Source organism: Ylistrum balloti, unplaced genomic scaffold (assembly GCF_031769215.1).
Source record: "Ylistrum balloti isolate Yb309-2 unplaced genomic scaffold, AGI_CSIRO_Ybal_v1 Utg370386, whole genome shotgun sequence".
In the NCBI taxonomy this organism is placed as follows: domain Eukaryota; kingdom Metazoa; phylum Mollusca; class Bivalvia; order Pectinida; family Pectinidae; genus Ylistrum; species Ylistrum balloti.
In genome coordinates, this window is record NW_026782268.1 from 2,117,433 (window position 1) to 2,136,966 (window position 19,534).

Consider the following 19,534-nt stretch of genomic DNA (forward strand, 5'->3'; position numbering starts at 1 on the left):
AGTATTAATCACCCTATTGTTAACTGGCAGGTATATCAGAATGCAATGAGATAGTATTTGTTATTTCATCTTAAAATTCTGAGAGAATAGTTAAATGATAGTTTATATATTTTAATATTTCAATAATAAAATTTAATGATAATTTATATTTTTTTCCAAATAAATATTTTATTATCTTAGTGCTTTTGTTGACCCCTGTTCAGTGTGAGTTTTTATCAAAGTATCCCGAGTTATTTTTGGCTGTATATATATGTGTGTGTGTTATCTAATATATCTATATATATATGTGTAAAACAAACACAATGTTTTTGTCTCTAATACTAGACTATTTAGCTATTGTTTTCTGTGTCCTCGTTCTATGATTCATACATTGAGCATTACAATCATGTTTACGAAGAGATTGCTTTACGTCTAGAACATTATAGGATACTTACATAGTTTTGCACGTTTATTGTCCTACATGTGGAAGGTGATGGTGTTGTACAGTATGTGTACATGTGTTCCGGTATATTTGTGTACTTCCCCAGAAGATGATGTCCTGCTCTATGGGGTTTTCTTTGTTTTTCGAAGGTGAATTTCATTCTGCATGTATGGAACAGTAGTAGACACGAGAAGTGCAAGGGATAAAATTTATTTTCTCGACAATTGTATATATACAGATGAAAACATTAGCTCTGCTGAATTAATTTACGAACAAACGTATATAACAATTTATTAACAAAGCATATACGACATATCCAAGCATGGTAAAATTACACACATGTTAACAAAGCAAAACAGTTATAAACAATGTATTTGCTGACAAAATATTGATGGGACGCAGTAATAAAATTACACAAAATATAAAACGATAGAATAGCGTTGTTTGATTTTTGGTGACAAATTAGTCATTTAAATATATATTAGCAAAATGTGAGCCGAGAGTTCATTCCTTTATAAATCAGATAAAACTGGACGTCTTGCTGCTTATTAAGGTAAATTCACAGTCCACTTAACTAGTAGGTGTCCTGTCACAACCATTAATCCCCTCCAATCGGTAAGGTCCCGGTGTGTACTTAGGTAGCCCAGGGCATGTGGAACTTAACAGCGATTAATAATGTAATGAATATTGCATTTAACAAACACTTTACGATTAGAATAAAATTATTTCGATTATTAAAACAAAATCTGAAAAAAGTGGAAAGACGGCTCCCATCACTGAAATGAACAGCAGATGAAAATCGCAAAATTGACAATATTATAAAGAATGACTTTGTCTGCAGCTACATAAAAGTTGTCACTTATATGTAAATATAGATGTGCAGTAAACAAATAGTTTAATAAAAAAAAAACACTACCTCTTAGTCATTTTATGGTTGTTGTACATGTTTATGAAATCAAATATAGCCGATTTAATGTACAGAATCTACTAAAACACTACTAATAAACAAATAAACATGTGTCTAGTGGAAGATTGACGTCCTTGAGAGTCATTGGTTTTCATAAAAGAAATAACTCTAGATATTTAAACTTCCTCGTGTTTTCACAAGTAGAAATTGTACTAGCTGTCCATCCCCTAATTCCTTTCTTAAGACGTCATCTAATGATTTTTCACGAAAATTAAATCTTTATTCCAATTGCCGATGACCTTTAACTTCAAAATATTCTCTTGTCACATGATTGCCTTCTAATTTAGAGAATATGGCTATGTTTACGCATTATATATTATGTATTACAGTATGATATCACCTATGATATCATCAGGTTAAAATAATGTAATGACGTCATTATCATAGATTTCATTGTGAGATAACTATGTGGACACCATTATCCAATTTCTGAAATACTTACCTGCATAAAACGATCATTTACTGAAAGTTATCTCAAATATATGTGATTTCCGTAACTCGTCACATTTTTTAAAAATTTTTTGTTTTTTGTTTTAACGAGTCATTAAAAATTCTAAGACTCGTTACTGTAAATGCCTTTTTTTATAACTTACGGAAACATTAAGCGCCATGCAAAATATAGATGGATTCTAGAAGTTTGTTTGTTTTCCTTTAAGCACTATCCTTAAAAAGTAAAAATGATGCTATTATTTTTGCAATGATAATCAAAAGGAACACAATAAACAAGAAAACATCGCAAAAGTCTGCAATGTCTTTCCATTTAACGATAGGCTGATCTTCTGCTGAAGAGGTCGCAACTTCCTGTTTGTTATTGCCCTCCTCCTGGGGATATTGCCTACTGCTATTAGGATGTGGAGTTATTCCTTCTCGCTTGTATTGGTTTCCTCTTATCTCATTGTAAGTGCCTGATCTACTTTGAAACTGTCCAAACTGATTGAACTTCCAATGATATATCTTTCTGTTCTCTGTAATCGACGACACATTTGTTGATCTGGAATTGAATTCATTTGTATATGGATTAGATAACGTGTCTGATGCATCAAATGTAGATTTTTTCTCTTTTATACGTTTGGAGCAACATCTCTTACACGAGAGACATCGGAGCCATCGTGGGACAGTTTCGTCCTCGCCTTTATGATGTAAACGTAATACCAGAATTGTACATATAGTTATCATTGTTCCTATTACCAGATCTGCAAGCAAGAGATAGGACATCCTTGGTATGCTTGGCTGACTGGTGCTGGGTAAGCTATCAGCGATGATAGTTAAAAACACAGACATTGCTAGTAATACTGTTATAGAAAATCCAACACGTTCACCTGAATCTGCGGGAAGCAGAAACACCAGCACATTTAAAATCCCCAGAACAGTTATCGGCACCAAGATATTAACTACATGAAAAATCGGACGGCGTTGAAACTCCAACCCAAGTAAAAACAATTGGGAACCTGGTATTTCACCAACTCTAACGTAAGTGTCTCTGAGTTCCCATACACCACTGGGAGTAAATTGTGCCAGGTCCATTTCCCTATGCACGACCTGAATGAGCATTTCGTCCATCGAATGCATCCAAGGTGTGAAGATGAATTCGCATCGATGAATATCGAAAGGATAATAAGTGACGTCAGCAGAACATGTGGTCTGGTACACATCTCCGGGCATCCAAAGCATCGTTCCATCAAACATCACGCGGACATTAAGCCTTTCAAATCCCAATGGTTCGATTTTCTCGTATGGCTGGGCATTAACTACTTCAGGTATCCATACCTGATTTTGTGGTATTAATAATGAATATATACCTGCATGTACATGTGGATCCCATGCCATTCTCTTGTCTTTCCATGTGAATGTGAAAATGCCAACTATCTCGAGTTTCCCTTCTTTCTCTTCAAACTCCTTAATAGATAAAAGTATAAAAGAAGAATCGACTATTGTCGGTTGTTGGACATTTTCAATAGGTCGAATGTTTCTGTTGTAATTTGTTGTTAAGTTATTGTAAAGTCTGCTATAATCATCACTATCTTGTCCTAGTGTGATTCCGTATAATGTCGACAACAACACGAAGGATATCTTAAAATCCATCTTACCTGCAGGAAATCCCACATGAATATACTGTAGGTTTAAATCGTCGTCGCATATTTAGTACTGGGACAAAGTAATAGCACGTGACATAGATTGATACCATAACTGTGTCAGCCAAACTTACAATGAACTATAGTCCTACCATTGTATTTGAATGGTGAAGCTTTGTATTATGATATGGGGTATTTCTCAGTCCATTGTCAATAAAGGCTCGACAAGCTCTGTTTCTATCTTGTGTGAATATGTCATGAAAGTTACTCTCCTACTTTTAAAGATCGTTGTTTGCAATTATCGTTACCTAGCAAAGTTTTATCAATGGAATGAATACACTACTTAAGTTATGCAAGAGTGACTTCCGTTCAACTATTGACGACACTATAAATATCACTTTAGCCTTCTTCAAAATATTTAAAAGACCTTTAGTGACCAAACTATTATCGTCATATACTGTTTATGTTAACCTTAATTTCGTCTTCAAACAATAATTGTAAACAGTTTATTTAATGTTATTTGAAATACCTTACCGTAAGTGTATCATGAAAGCAGGACTCTCCTTAACTAAGCTTGTTGATGAATCATGATAATATACCATGGCTATTAACGGAATGATAACTCAAAAGTGGACTGTCAAGTATTTTAAAGACGTTAACAACACCTAAACATAAAAAGAAATATCTGTCAAATTTGTGTTCAGATTCCAATATTGTGTTGTATAGAGCATTCCTCCAAGTAAAGCTATGGATTTATTTTCCAATGTGTGACAGGTGACCGATGACCTCGTACGGCTCTAGTTTATTTCTCAATGCAGTAGTTTTAGTTATGAAATTGAGATTGATTTAAATATGGAGAAAGGTAGGTCAATGCCACAATGACAATTATATTCATGGTCTTATGGAAACTACGTCCCTCTGTTGGCTGACTTGTTTTTGTTTTCATACGAGGCTGAATTAATTGAAGAGCTTATCAAAACAGGTCATACTTTCACTTTCACTTTCCGATATATTGATTACGTCTTATTTTTGAATAACCAAAAAGGATTAAACGTAAGTATAAGCATACCAGAATTGGAAATCAAATACACGACAAACTCTTCTACATCAGCTGCTTATCTCGATCTTTTCCTACAACAAAACCAACATGGCCAGTTTTCCACCAAGCTATATGAGAAACATGATGATGATTTCAAGTTCTCTATCGTGAATTTTCTATTTCTAGATAGCAATACCCCTGCATCACCAACCTATGGTATTTATATGTAATAGTTGATTCGATTTTCAAGGGCCTGTTCCCTTTATCACGGTCATCATGCAAGACGTCGTCAACGTCCGGACAAACTCGTAACCCAGGGTTGTACATACAGATTGACGAAATTTATGGGGAAAATTTATGGTCGCAAAGGTGATCTCATTCTGTTTCTTGATATGAAGCTGAACGTGTTTGATACTAGTTGGTTTGTCTATTGGTTCCGTTGTTGTATACCACGTTCTCATTTGAGAATGCGTTATTACTTACTTGAATTGACCAATGATTGCATGGCATTTGCCGTCGAAGAAGCAAAAGACGCTTACTCTTCTGGAACACCCGATCTTATCCTCTATGTATTTTTCAGGTGCGTGTAAATCTTTCTTTTGATCATATTTTGCCTTAGTTTTATGGAATTTGAGTTTTGCTTATGATTATGTTGACATAGCATTTTGCTTGGTGGTTTTTAGTAAGGAAAAAGCCTCTTTTTATCTCAGTAAAGAAAAAAAGTGTCGTGCAGAAAACATAATATTCTCTTAAAGTTAAAGTTAAAATACATATGACTGGGATATTTCATTGCCCACACGCAATTGTCGTTACTTCTACATGGCAATGTACATTAATATGTAGCTAGGACGGCTGTGGCGGTTGTCATCTCTACAAGTCGCACTGATGAGAGGTTTCGATGTACATTGAAAATAGCTAGGCTGGTTACGGATGTAGCTATCTCTAGAGGCCACTATGATGAGATAAGGCCAATGTTTATATTGCCAGTGGCTAGGGTGACTGTGGCCATCTTCAGAGGCCACACTGATAAGATAGTGTCAATGTTTATTAACAAGTAGCTAGAGTGATTGTGAATATGGCCCATTGTTTTCTAAGAACACTGAACATTATAATCATGTTTACGAAGAGATTCCTTTACGTCTAGAACATTATAGGATACTTACATAGTTTTGCACGTTTATTGTCCTACATGTGGAAGGTGATGGTGTTGTACAGTATGTGTACATGTGTTCCGGTATATTTGTGTACTTCCCCAGAAGATGATGTCCTGCTCTGTGGGGTTTTCTTTGTTTTTCGAAGGTGAATTTCATTCTGCCTGTATGGAACAGTAGTAGACACGAGAAGTGCAAGGAATAAGATTTATTTTCTCGACAATTGTATATATACAGATAAAAACATTAGCTGTGCTGAGTTAATTTACGAACAAACGTATATAACAATTTATTAACAAAGCATATACGACATATCCAAGCATGGTAAAATTACACACATGTTAACAAAGCAAAACAGTTATAAACAATGTATTTGCTGACAAAATATTGATGGGACGCAGTAATAAAATTACACAAAATATAAAACGATAGAATAGCGTTGTTTGATTTTTGGTGACAAATTAGTCATTTAAATATATCTTAGCAAAATGTGAGCCGAGAGTTCATTCCTTTATAAATCAGATAAAACTGGACGTCTTGCTGCTTATTAAGGTAAATTCACAGTCCACTTAACTAGTAGGTGTCCTGTCACGACCATTGATCCCCTCCAATCGGTAGGGTCCCGGTGTGTACTTGGGTAGCCCAGGGCATGTGGGACTTAACAGCGATTAATAATGTAATGAATATTGCATTTAACAAACGCTTTACGATTAGAATAAAATTATTTTGATTATTAAAACAAAATCTGAAAAAAGTGGAAAGACGGCTCCCATCACTGAAATGAACAGCAGATGAAAATCGCAAAATTGACAAAATTATAAAGAATGACTTTGTCTGCAGCTACATAAAAGTTGTCACTTATATGTAAATATAGATGTGCAGTAAACAAATAGTTTAATAACAAACACTATATCTTAGTCATTTTATGGTTGTTGTACATGTTTATGAAATCAAATATAGCCGATTTAATGTACAGAATGTACTAAAAACTACTAATAAACATGTGTCTAGTGGAAGATTGACGTCCTTGAGAGTCCTTGGTTTTCATAAAAGAAATAACTCTAGATATTTAAACTTCCTCGTGTTTTCACAAGTAGAAATTGTACTAGCTGTCCATCCCCTAATTCCTTTCTTAAGACGTCATCTAATGATTTTTCACGAAAATTAAGTCTTTATTCCCATTGTCGATGACCTTTAACTTCAAAATATTCTCTTGTCACATGATTGCCTTGTAATTTAGAGAATATGGCTATGTTTACGCATTATGTATTACAGTATAATATCACCTATGATATCATCAGGTTAAAATAATTAACTGACGTCACAATCATAGATTACATTATGTCGTAACAATGGACACCCTTATCCAATTTCTGCAATATTTACCTGCATAAAACGATCATTTACTGAAAGTTATCTCAAATATATGTGATTTCCGTAACTCGTCACATTTTTTAAAATTTTTTTGTTTTTGTTTTAACGAGTCTTTAAACATTCTTAGACTCGTTACTGTAAATGTTTTTTTTATAACTTACGGAAACATTAAGCGCCATGCAAAATATAGATGGATTCTAGAAGTTTGTTTGTTTTCCTTTAAGCACTATCCTTAAAAAGTAAAAATGATAATATTATTTTGGCAATGATAATCAAAAGGAACACAATGAACAAGAAAATATCGCAAAAGTCCGCTATGTCTTTCCATCTAACGATAGGCTGATCTTCTGCTGAAGAGGTCGCAACTTCCTGTTTGTTATTGCCCTCCTCCTGGGGATATTGCCTACTGCTATTAGGATGTGGAGTTATTCCTTCTCGCTTGTATTGGTTTCCTCTTATCTCATTGTAAGGGCCTGATCTACTTTGAAACTGTCCAAACTGATTGAACTTCCAATGATATATCTTTCTGTTCTCTGTAATCGACGACACATTTGTTGATCTGGAATTGAATTCATTTGTATATGGATTAGATAACGTGTCTGATGCATCAAATGTAGATTTTTTCTCTTTTATACGTTTGGAGCAACATCTCTTACACGAGAGACATTGGAGCCATCGTGGGACAGTTTCGTCCTCGCCTTTATGATGTAAACGTAATACCAGAATTGTACATATAGTTATCATTGTTCCTATTGCCAGATCTGCAAGCAAGAGATAGGACATCCTTGGTATGCTTGGCTGACTGGTACTGGGTAAGCTATCAGCGATGATAGTTAAAAACACAGACATTGCTAGTAATACTGTTATAGAAAATCCAACACGTTCACCTGAATCTGCGGGAAGCAGAAAAACTAGCACATTTAAAATCCCCAGAATAGTTATCGGCACCAACATATTAACTACATGAAAAATAGGACGGCGTTGAAACTCCAATCCAAGTAAAAACAATTGGGAACCTGGTATTTCACCAACTCTAACGTAAGTGCCTCTGAGTTCCCATACACCACTGGGAGTAAATGGTGTCAGGTCCATTTCCCCACGCACGACCTGAATGAGCATTTCGTCCATCGAATACATCCAAGGTGTAAAGATGAATTCGCATCGATGAATATCGAAAGGATAATAAGTGACGTCGGCAGAACATGTGGTCTGGTACACATCTCCGGGCATCCAAAACATTGTTCCATCAAACATCACGCGGGCATTAAGCCTTTCAAATCCCAATGGTTCGATTTTCTCGTATGGCTGGGCATTAACTACTTCAGGTATCCATACCTGATTTTGTGGTATTAATAATGAATATATACCTGCATGTACATGCGGATCCCATGCCATTCTCTTGTCTTTCCATGTGAATGTGAAAATCCCAACTATCTCGAGTTTCCCTTCTTTCTCTTCAAACTCCTTAATAGATAAAAGTATAAAAGAAGAATCGACTATTGTCGGTTGTTGGACATTTTCAATAGGTCGAATGTTTCTGTTATAATTTGTTGTTAAGTTATTGTAAAGTCTGCTATAATCATCACTATCTTGTCCTAGTGTGATTCCGTATAATGTCGACAACAACACGAAGGATATCTTAAAATCCATCTTACCTGCAGGAAATCCCACATGAATATACTGTAGGTTTAAATCGTCGTCGCATATTTAGTACTGGGACAAAGTAATAGCACGTGACATAGATTGATACCATAACCGTGTCAGCCAAACTTACGATGAACTATAATCCTACCATTTTATTTGAATAGTGGAGCTTTGTATTGTGATATGGGGTATTTCTCAGTTCATTGTCAATAAAGGCTCGACAAGCTCTGTTTCTATCTTCTGTGAAAATGTCATGAAATTCACTCTCCTACTTTAAGAGATCGCTGTTTGCAATTATCATTACCTAGCAGAGTTTATCAATGAAATGAATACACTACTTAGGTTATGAAAGAGTGACTTCCGTTCAACTATTGACGACACTACAAATATCACTTTAGTCTTCTTCAAAATATTTGAAAGACCTTTAGTGACCAAACTATTATCGTCATGTACTGTTTATGTTTACCTTAATTTCGTCTTCAAACAATAATTGTAAACAGTTTATTTAATGTTATTTGAAATACCTTACCGTAAGTGTATCATGAAATCAGGACTCTCCTTAACGAAGCTTGTTGATGAATCATGACAATATACCATGGCTATTAACGGAATGATAACTCAAAGGTGGACTGTCGAGTATTTTAAAGACGTTAACAACACCTAAAACATAAAAATAAATATCTGTCAAAGTTGTGTTCAGATTCTAATATTGTGTTGTATAGGGCATTCCTCCAAGTAAAGCTATGGATTTATTTTCCAATGTGTAACAGGTTACCGATGACCTCGTTTATTTCTCAATCAAGTAGTTTTAGTTATGAAATTGAGATTGATTTAAATATGGAGAAAAGTAGGTCAATGCCACAATGACAATTAGATTCATAGTCTTATGGAAACTACGTCCCTCTGTTGGCTGACTTGTTTTTGTTTTCATGCGAGGCTAAATTAATTGAAGAGCTTATCAAAACAGGTCACACTTTCACTTTCCGATATACTGATGACGTCTTATTTTTAAATAACCAAAAAGGATTAAACGTAAGTATAAGCCTACCAGAATTGGAAATCAAATACACGACAAACTCTTCAACATCAGCTGCTTATCTCGATCTTTTCCTACAACAAAACCAACATGGCCAGCTTTCCACCAAGCTATATGAGAAACATGATGATTTCAAGTTCTCTATCGTGAATTTTCTATTTCTGGATAGCAATACCCCAGCATCACCAACCTATGGTATTTATATGTAATAGTTGATTCGATTTTCAAGGGCCTGTTCCCAATATCACAGTCTTTATGCAAGACGTCGTCAACGTCCGGACAAACTCGTAACCCAAGGCTGCAAAAGATGCAGGTTAATGAAAATTATGGGGAAAATGTATGGTCGCAAAAGTGATCTCATACTGTTTCTTGATATGAAGCTGAACGTGGTTAATACTCGTTAGTTTGTGTATTGGTTCTGTTGTTGTATACCGCGTTCTCATTTGAGAATGCGTTATTACTTACTTGAATTGACCAATGGTTGCATGGCATTTGCCGTCGAAGAAGCAGAAGACACTTCCTCTTCTGGAACACCTGCTCCTATCCTCCATGTATTTTTCAGGTGTCTGCGTGTAAATCTTTCTTTTGATCATATTTTGCCTTAGTTTTATGGAATTTGAGTTTTGCTTATGACTATGTTGACATAGCATTTTGCTTGGTGTTTTTTAGTAAGGAAAAAGCCTCTTTTTATCTCAGTAAAGAAAAAAAAGTGTCGTGCAGAAAACATAATATTCTCTTAAAGTTAAAGTTAAAATACATATGACTGGGATATTTCATTGCCCACACGCAATTGTCGTTACTTCTACATGGCAATTACATTAATATGTAGCTAGGACGTCTGTGGCGGTTGTCATCTCTACAAGTCGCACTGATGAGATATGTTTCGATGTACATTGAAAATAGCTATCTCTAGAGGCCACACTGATGATATAAAGTCAATGTTCATATTACCAGTGGCTAGGGTGACTGTGGCCATCTTCAGAGGCCACACTGATAAGATAGTGTCAATCTTTATTAACAAGTAGATAGGGTGACTGTGAATGTAGCCATCTCTAGAGGGCTCATTGTAATCTGACAAATATCTAAGGTGTCTAAGGCCGCAGTAATGAGACGAGGTCAGCGTACATCAACAAATAGCTAGAGTAGCTGTTAGAGCCGCATTGTAACAAACAAAACCACCTTAATTGTACGATCGTATTGATATAAGGCTGTATATTTAAATACCGCTTTAATTGGTTCATATTTACTCATGTTATCGTGTTCACAAAATCCCACGGTACCAGTCCCTGAATCTAGTGGATCTAATTGTAGCCTCTCATTTTGGAGTTTGCTGCTCCAACCTCACAGTAAGAGACATACGATATATAGGAACAGTAAATACATTTTGCTTCCTGCTGAATTTCAACAGTTGAAGCCTTCTACGTTTTAAGCAATCGTGGTAGCAAGATTGCGTTTCCGGTGTACAAAACCATAAATCTCGATACTTTTCCTCGCTGTTGCACTCGGTTCACTGTAATATAATGATAAGTATGAAAACGGGCTTCATATCGTAAATTACACATCCTGGGCTGGGATATGTTCATCACACACTGGCATGATTCGTTTTACATAAAAGGATACATTGTAAAGATGACAGGTTAAACCCTTCTAAGTATGTGCTCTGAACCGTGAAAGTGTTAAATCATTATGATGATCCGCTTCATGTTAAAAGGCCATTATGGACGGGTAGCATAAATATATTGGTCAAGATAAAGATCACAAACATGTTTTAGCAAGTCATTGTCAGCGCTCTAGCGGCCTAATTGTAACTTTAACATCACTATCAATTGCTGAAGCAATACATGTCCATGGCGCCTTTGCAATCTATCACACAATACTAGATGCAGAAAGTGTTGAATGTGCTATGTACTCAACATGGAGCAGCTTTGATGGTAGTTTTAAAAGGCAGACGTATCTGCCTGTCTTAAAATTATCATCCCATTATCATTATTATACACTGCATGGCACATAGATTGAAACTTGCTGTAAAAGATATAATTTCTGAGGCTCTCGACAGAAGCAATTTGAAAAAAAATGCAGAACTGCCAATGTTCTACTCAGAGTTGTAGTGACCAATTTGATTACCCATATTCTCCATGATGTGACAAACATCCTTGTATCATATATATACTTGTTAAGATATTTTAGTACTTACAAAAAAATGTTTGAAGTTTCATGAAAATCCCTAAAGACTTGAGGCCGCTAGAGCGCTAACAACGTTTTTCTTAAAAAAAAGAGTGGTCTCTACCTTCACACAACAACCCTGGAAATCGACCATGTCAAAGATATTATGGTCATTTGTAAATGTGTGAGGTTTGACCAAAATCCTAAAGGGATTGAAACCGCTAGAGCACTGGCAATAACTTCCTAGAACTAGTAACGGTGACCTTGACCTTGACCCAATAACTCTTCAGCTCGATTTTGTCCAAGATGATTTGATGCGATGTTAGAGTGTAAATTATGAGTAATCTCCAAAGCCACTAGTTTGCTGACAGAATTTTTTAAGGTAGTTACAGTGGCCTTTGTATTAACAATACAACCAGGAATCTCGAACTTATCCAAGAAACTGCGATGCTTTATAAGTATATGAAGTTTGATGAGAACAGCTTAAAGAATGAAGCTACTGGAGAGGCTACAGAGCCATAACCTCCTGCTGGTTTCACCTCTGGGGGACAAACAAAACAAATAAACAAATGAATCCGAATTTCTATGATAACAAATTAAAGTTTCGCGATTTGGATGTAAAAGAACATCTAATACACAGGCCTCTCACTATTTCATTGGTTTGATTTTCGCTGTCGCGGTAATGTACCGCGATTTGAGTGTATAGCACGTTTCAGTATTCTTTGAAATTGAAACTAATTTCTGAAACTAAGTGACACATGGACAAATGAAAGCAACTGTGTAATATTATATGTCTTAAAGAAAGAAAACAATCCTCTCAAACACATACGAATTTCAATAAATAGTCAGACTTCTGTGATAAACATACAGTCCCTGTAATTAATAATAACGACTGTATCCAAACAAATCGAACTCTGTTGAATGAGCTCGCTGATCTGTGATCGCAATACAAGTTAGAGTTATAGGGTTGTTACAATTGTCAAATTTTTGAGACAATCCGCTGATAGTTTTTTTTTTCAATTAAATAATGACATATAATTTCATAATAGGGAAACCATGAAAGACTAATGGGACTGAATGTTCCCTATTCACAACACAAACATGAGTCTGCAGAGATATTCAACAATGGAGATATGCTAAATCATAAATCTAGTGATAAAGGCCTGCTGTTAAACTAATGGGGTCTCATATTAATGAAAACAATTACTGTTGCAATTTAGTCGCTGATTTAAAAAAACCAATTAATGTCAGAAAAACAAGACGTCATAAGTGCTGAATGGTTTTAATTTTGCAAATGATCAATAAACGAGATTTTCAAAAAAAAAAAAAAACGAAAACAAACAAAAACAAAAACCAAAAAATCCAAAACAAAAAAAAAAAAAAAAAAAAACAGTATATCATGTATGTATGAGCGAAGATGTACTTAAACTGATTTCATGAATATATCTCGAGGAAATTTGAGAAAATCGTGTTGTTGACTGAAGTCGAAGTATCTGGAGATTTAATACAAATTCATCCGCTAGCCTGATGAAGCATCTATGTCTGTGAATATTATCAACTCCAGGATGACAATTGTATTCAAAACTCTTTTTTTTTTCTTTTTTTTTTTTTGAGAAAATAAACGTTGTCGAACTTGCTCTGCCACGTTAAACACCGTTTGCACGAGTACTCATTGAAGGTAGACATGTGCTCATACTTTATTTTAGAATTTTGACAAATGCAGAAGGACAGGAAGCTTTCCGGAATGGTTTGTGGTGTTGTGACATATATGAAAGTAGTTGTATATTTTGATGTCAGCCATTTAGTTATTTCTTGGTTAATGCAGCATTTGAACCAAACTGGTCAAAAAAGACCAGAAAAGATTACAGATAGAGAAGATAGACAGACAGGTGGGCCCCTTCACCACTGCCAACAGGCTCAGGGGACAGTTGAATGTCAATACTCCTGTTAGATATGCAGCATCTGAACCAAACCGCGTATATTGTGAGCATCCCAGGTCTGGCACCTGCCCTGAAAGTCTACATATAGAGAAGATAGACTTCTGTGTTGTCATTCAAAGCCAGCCCCTTTCACCACTGCCAACAGGCTCAGAGGACTGTGGAACGTCACTGTTCGCGTTAACCTTCATCAAATGCTTTATATCATACTTGTTTCTAAAATCAAACTATATTATTTTCCCTACCGATAATTACTGATGGCTATATTGTTATATATGCATTTTAAAATTCCTATCGACGCACAAAAATACAATTAAAACAATGCCACCTTTCAGCTATCTGTTGTATGCCAACATTACCTTCAGTGTTGTCAATTGTTTTACCTGAAACAAGGAAGCTATTGCCTTAAAGTAAGAATAAATCATGTCTATGCTCTAAATTGCGTTTTCATGAGAAACCGTAAAACCAGCAAGAATAGTGTCATCTAAATTAACCATATTCCAACAAACAACATAATTAAACAAATGGAAAAATGTTAAATATTTTTCTATTCATACGGGATTAATGAAATAATCTATTTTTTTTTCTTGAATCTGATACGGAAGTGAAAAGAATTCTGCAAGATTCTATTTAAAGTATAAATAAGATACTTTATTGAACTTATAGTTAACCCGTTCTTTGGTGACATCACCACGCATATAATACCATTATGACGTCACAATGGAAGCTCTGCTCGCTCGGTCTTATTTCATATATACACAAACAATTTATGTATTGTGTGTTATTACACTTATAACAGGTCAGTTATGTGAATAACCTGTTTGCAACATATGTCAAACGAATAGTACACTTATCTTACAACAGAAAAATGTATAGTGATATCCAGCTATATATGGTGATAATAAAAGCAATGGGCGTCCCACCAACATACAATACACATCAAGGTGGAGATACATGGATAAAGGTAACAACACAGTAATGTAGAATAAAAGTTCTTCATCATACAACCAGTAGAAGATTTGAGTGTGGCATTTAGATGACTACCAGGTCACCTTCATCAGACAAATGGCCAGTGTGTAGTGTGCACTAGCATTGACGTACGTAGTATACGAGATGGAAAGGAATCTACCAACTTTGTTCGGTTGTACATTAATCCCATGTAAAATAAGGTCGAAAATAGTGTGATGAAATAGCAAAACATTAAAGGCGTTGGTCTATGGGAAAAAGACACACATGCAGCAATACTTCAACGTCCGATCGCATCGCTTCCCTTTACACCAGAAGCTGTGCGTTGGATGAATTTTGCTCAACAGACGTGACACGATAAACACAAAAGAACAAGACAAAAACAAGAATAAAATCACATACATAGCGCCATGAAAAAAAAACCATGTAGACACCCTGATAGGGAAATCCAAGAAGTTCAAAACGACTTTGGAGAAAGCAAAGAGAAGAGTAAGAGACGAGACACCAGGGAAAAGAACAAATTGCAAGGACAGGTTGGCATCTCTTACATCCAAAGCCTGTCAGAAACCATTCAGAGAATTTACTATGATCATGGAAGAAATAAAGTTGGTCGATTTTTTACCATCTCGTACACTGCATACGCCAGAGTTAGTACTCTTCACATTGGTAATTTGTCTGGCGAAACTGACCTTTTAGTCATCAAAATTCTAATAATTATCACCTTAATAGCAATGAATAATTAGCAATGTCTGGTAATAGTGTTGAACTAAATTCCTATATTAACCTCGAAAACTGACATTGAAACAACCTCAAAAATGAGAATGATGATCTCGCTTATCAAAAACAATGATTTGTCAATGAACTTGGAAACGCTCTCAATGTCATCTTTAGTACTGCGAATCCAGTCCTGACTTTCTCTGACACTTGCTTCGTCATCTGTGACGCCATCTTTAATTTCAATGCGGTTCCTTTTCCTGCATCTCGCTATATATATCCAGGTTTTGACAAAAAGAGTCAACCAACATGGAAACTCATAAAGGTTTTGCACTTCAACATAATTAAGACGTAATACTGTTAGTATGATTAACAAACAGCTGAAACATATGGATCCCAGGAGGAAATGGGATAGTCCTGACATCGGGTCAGAAACCTTCGGCATTAGTTCTTGTCCTATGTAAGACATGTACACAGCAAGGGACAAAAATATTGTTACCGCAAACGATATTCTCTCACCCGAAGAAACGGGAAGTAGAAAAACAAATGGGTTTAAAAAGCACAACAGTATAACAGGACTCGCTAGTGATATCATGAAATATCGCGGTTTTCTTCTTAAATAAATATCATGTGAAATCACCGTTGCGTATTTGCTATATCTTGCATTTTCCGCTACAAACGTCCTGTCTATCTCCCATTCTTTGCTTGGCCAGAACAAGCTAGTGTCAATTTTTGACATATTTGGCAAAAGTTTCACTTCAGATCGACTGTATAACCAAGGTGCGAATATTGCGGAACACACATGAGAATCCGAAGGAAAACTCGTCATATCAACGCTACATGTTGTCTTAACTACTCTACCTGGCGTAAACATTACCGTGCCGTTACTAAAGACCCTAGCATCAAATTTATCTGATCCGTACTCTTCATATTCGTCCGCGGACGATATCATGAAGATTGATGGTTTCCATATGAGTGCAGAACTAAAACCATGATGTACGATACCGCCATATTCAGTCGAGTTCCATGCTAGGCGAAAGTCCATCCAGTTCAATTGAAATCCAGATGATATGGTCAGAGTACCAGACACCTCATCAAAATCCAAAATAGACGCTACAATAAAAATTGTATTTATCTCTACTACATCACTGAGGTTACGCACGGGTCGCATTTCTCTATAATAGTTACGAAAAAGTTGCGTTTTTAGGTTGTTGATATCGTTTATAGTGCCAGACGCCATAACGGACTGAACAGTCACGTGATACTGCAGTAGAAAGATTACTGGAAAGACTGATGTCATCATTATGTGTCGACTTTCCGTCGTCTATAAACAAAAATAAATATTCATTACTACTGACACACACTATATATTTATAAGCTATTTTGCTCACTCTAAATTATGAAAAGGTATTATTCTCTGGTGTAGCTTTTGTACAATCGTGCTTATAATGTTCGCGCACAACATTTGTGGTAACCAGGTTACGCCAAATATGGAAATCTGTTCTAACGATTCAAATCTTCAGGTAAGTAAAGAAAACATGAAACAATACAAATGATAATTGAAAGCGCTGAAATGATGCTTCTAAATAAGGTATTTGTCTTACCGTTGTAAAATCTTTACACCTTGCTGTCAATTTGATAACACTGTACAGCTTACGGAGAAGGTTACTGCAACGCAAATGAGACTAAAATGCCAAAGAGCGTGTTCTACATATGTTGAAAAATGGAAGAAATCAATATATTTCATATAACTACCTTTGCTACCATGGCAATTTAAACCAATAAGATTGTGATAATTACGTGTTGGGTCCGGATCCATTATGTAGACATTCAAGTATCATCAGTACCCACACGGTAAGTGCTTTACTTAAACATTGTCCAGGCGAAAATCAAACACGGTGTATTGGTAATATTTACATATGGTTTGAAGTATCTTTATCATTACCAGTTCTATCCACTACTGACAAAATGTTCTGGGCGTATGTATTTGTGCATGGATACTGAGTGTTGTCAATATACTGTAATGGATGATATTTTTAAGATTGTACAAAAGACACACAAGTAATTAGCACCTTTTTTCATAATTTAGAGTGAGATACAGTGAAGCCAAACAATGAAATAAAGCTCTCTTAGTATCCGGATTTAGTGTACCTTATAGGTAGTAATACATATTCTCAAAGCATCAAAAACTGCAACATTGTTATATGAGGAACCCAAAACATATATCAGTGTTCCGGACAGCCCACTGGCGAAAATAACATCCATCCTTACAACATTCAAAAAGCAAGATGTAAGATATTCTGGGACGTTTTACACGATTATTTTGTACTTTATAACATTTGATCGACATGAAGGATACCTGACACAACTGTGATAGGATACTTACATATCCATCAAAATACTTACACATATCTATAATTTAACTCCTTGTTCCCATTTCGGTAAAATATGATATTTCAAAATTGAAATGTATACATGTACCTCTCTACCGATACAAAACACCGTACCGTCGTTAGATCACTGACAGGTTTAAATGTTCTGACCTGATATGACATCCTTTAGACTACCCACAGCACCGACAGTTTTAAATGTTCTGACCTGATATGACATCCTTTAGACTACCCACAGCACTGACAGTTTTAAATGTTCTGACCTGATATGACATCCTTTAGACTACTACCCACAGCACCGACAGTTTTAAATGTTCTGACCTGATATGACATCCTTTAGACTACCCACAGCACTGACAGTTTTAAATGTTCTGACCTGATATGAAATCCTTTAGACTACCCACAGCACCGACAGTTTTAAATGTTCTGACCTGATATGACATCCTTTAGACTACCCACAGCACCGACAGTTTTAAATGTTCTGACCTGATATGACATCCTTTAGACTACTACCCACAGCACCGACAGTTTTAAATGTTCTGACCTGATATGACATCCTTTAGACTACCCACAGCACCGACAGTTTTAAATGTTCTGACCTGATATGACATCCTTTAGACTACCCACAGCACCGACAGTTTTAAATGTTCTGACCTGATATGACATCCTTTAGACTACCCACAGCACCGACAGTTTTAAATGTTCTGACCTGATATGACATCCTTTAGACTACTACCCACAGCACCTGATATGACATCCTTTAGACTACTACCCACAGCACCACCGACAGTTTTAAATGTTCTGACTGATATGACATGATATGACATCCTATGACATCCTTTAGACTACCCACAGCACCGACAGTTTTAAATGTTCTGACCTGATATGACATCCTTTAGACTACTACCCACAGCACCGACAGTTTTAAATGTTCTGACCTGATATGACATCCTTTAGACTACCCACAGCACTGACAGTTTTAAATGTTCTGACCTGATATGACATCCTTTAGACTACTACCTACAGCACCGACAGTTTTAAATGTTCTGACCTGATATGACATCCTTTAGACTACTACCCACAGCACCGACAGTTTTAAATGTTCTGACCTGATATGACATCCTTTAGACTACTACCCACAGCACCGACAGTTTTAAATGTTCTGACCTGATATGACATCCTTTAGACTACTACCCACAGCACCGACAGTTTTAAATGTTCTGACCTGATATGACATCCTTTAGACTACTACCCACAGCACCGACAGTTTTAAATGTTCTGACCTGATATGACATCCTTTAGACTACCCACAGCACCGACAGTTTTAAATGTTCTGACCTGATATGACATCCTTTAGACTACCCACAGCACCGACAGTTTTAAATGTTCTGACCTGATATGACATCCTTTAGACTACTACCCACAGCACCGACAGTTTTAAATGTTCTGACCTGATATGACATCCTTTAGACTACTACCCACAGCACCGACAGTTTTAAATGTTCTGACCTGATATGACATCCTTTAGACTACTACCCACAGCACCGACAGTTTTAAATGTTCTAACCAGATATGACATCCTTTAGACTACTACCCACAGCACCGACAGTTTTAAATGTTCTGACCTGATATGACATCCTTTAGACTACTACCCACAGCA

At 35.9% G+C, this 19,534-nt stretch overlaps 2 protein-coding genes across 2 annotated transcripts; both read right to left on the reverse strand.

Moving 5' to 3' along the window:
* Positions 1–2,039: 2,039 nt before the first annotated feature.
* Positions 2,040–3,470, reverse strand: LOC132554217 (acetylcholine receptor subunit beta-like). The gene has a single exon (XM_060218524.1). It carries the CDS (start codon positions 3,468–3,470, stop codon positions 2,040–2,042), a length of 1,431 nt encoding a protein of 476 aa, XP_060074507.1.
* A 3,773-nt stretch (positions 3,471–7,243) lies between these two features.
* On the reverse strand, positions 7,244–8,674 carry LOC132554233 (acetylcholine receptor subunit beta-like). The gene has a single exon (XM_060218539.1). The coding sequence runs from the start codon at positions 8,672–8,674 to the stop codon at positions 7,244–7,246; it is 1,431 nt and encodes a 476-aa protein (XP_060074522.1).
* Between the last annotated feature and the right edge of the window lie 10,860 nt (positions 8,675–19,534).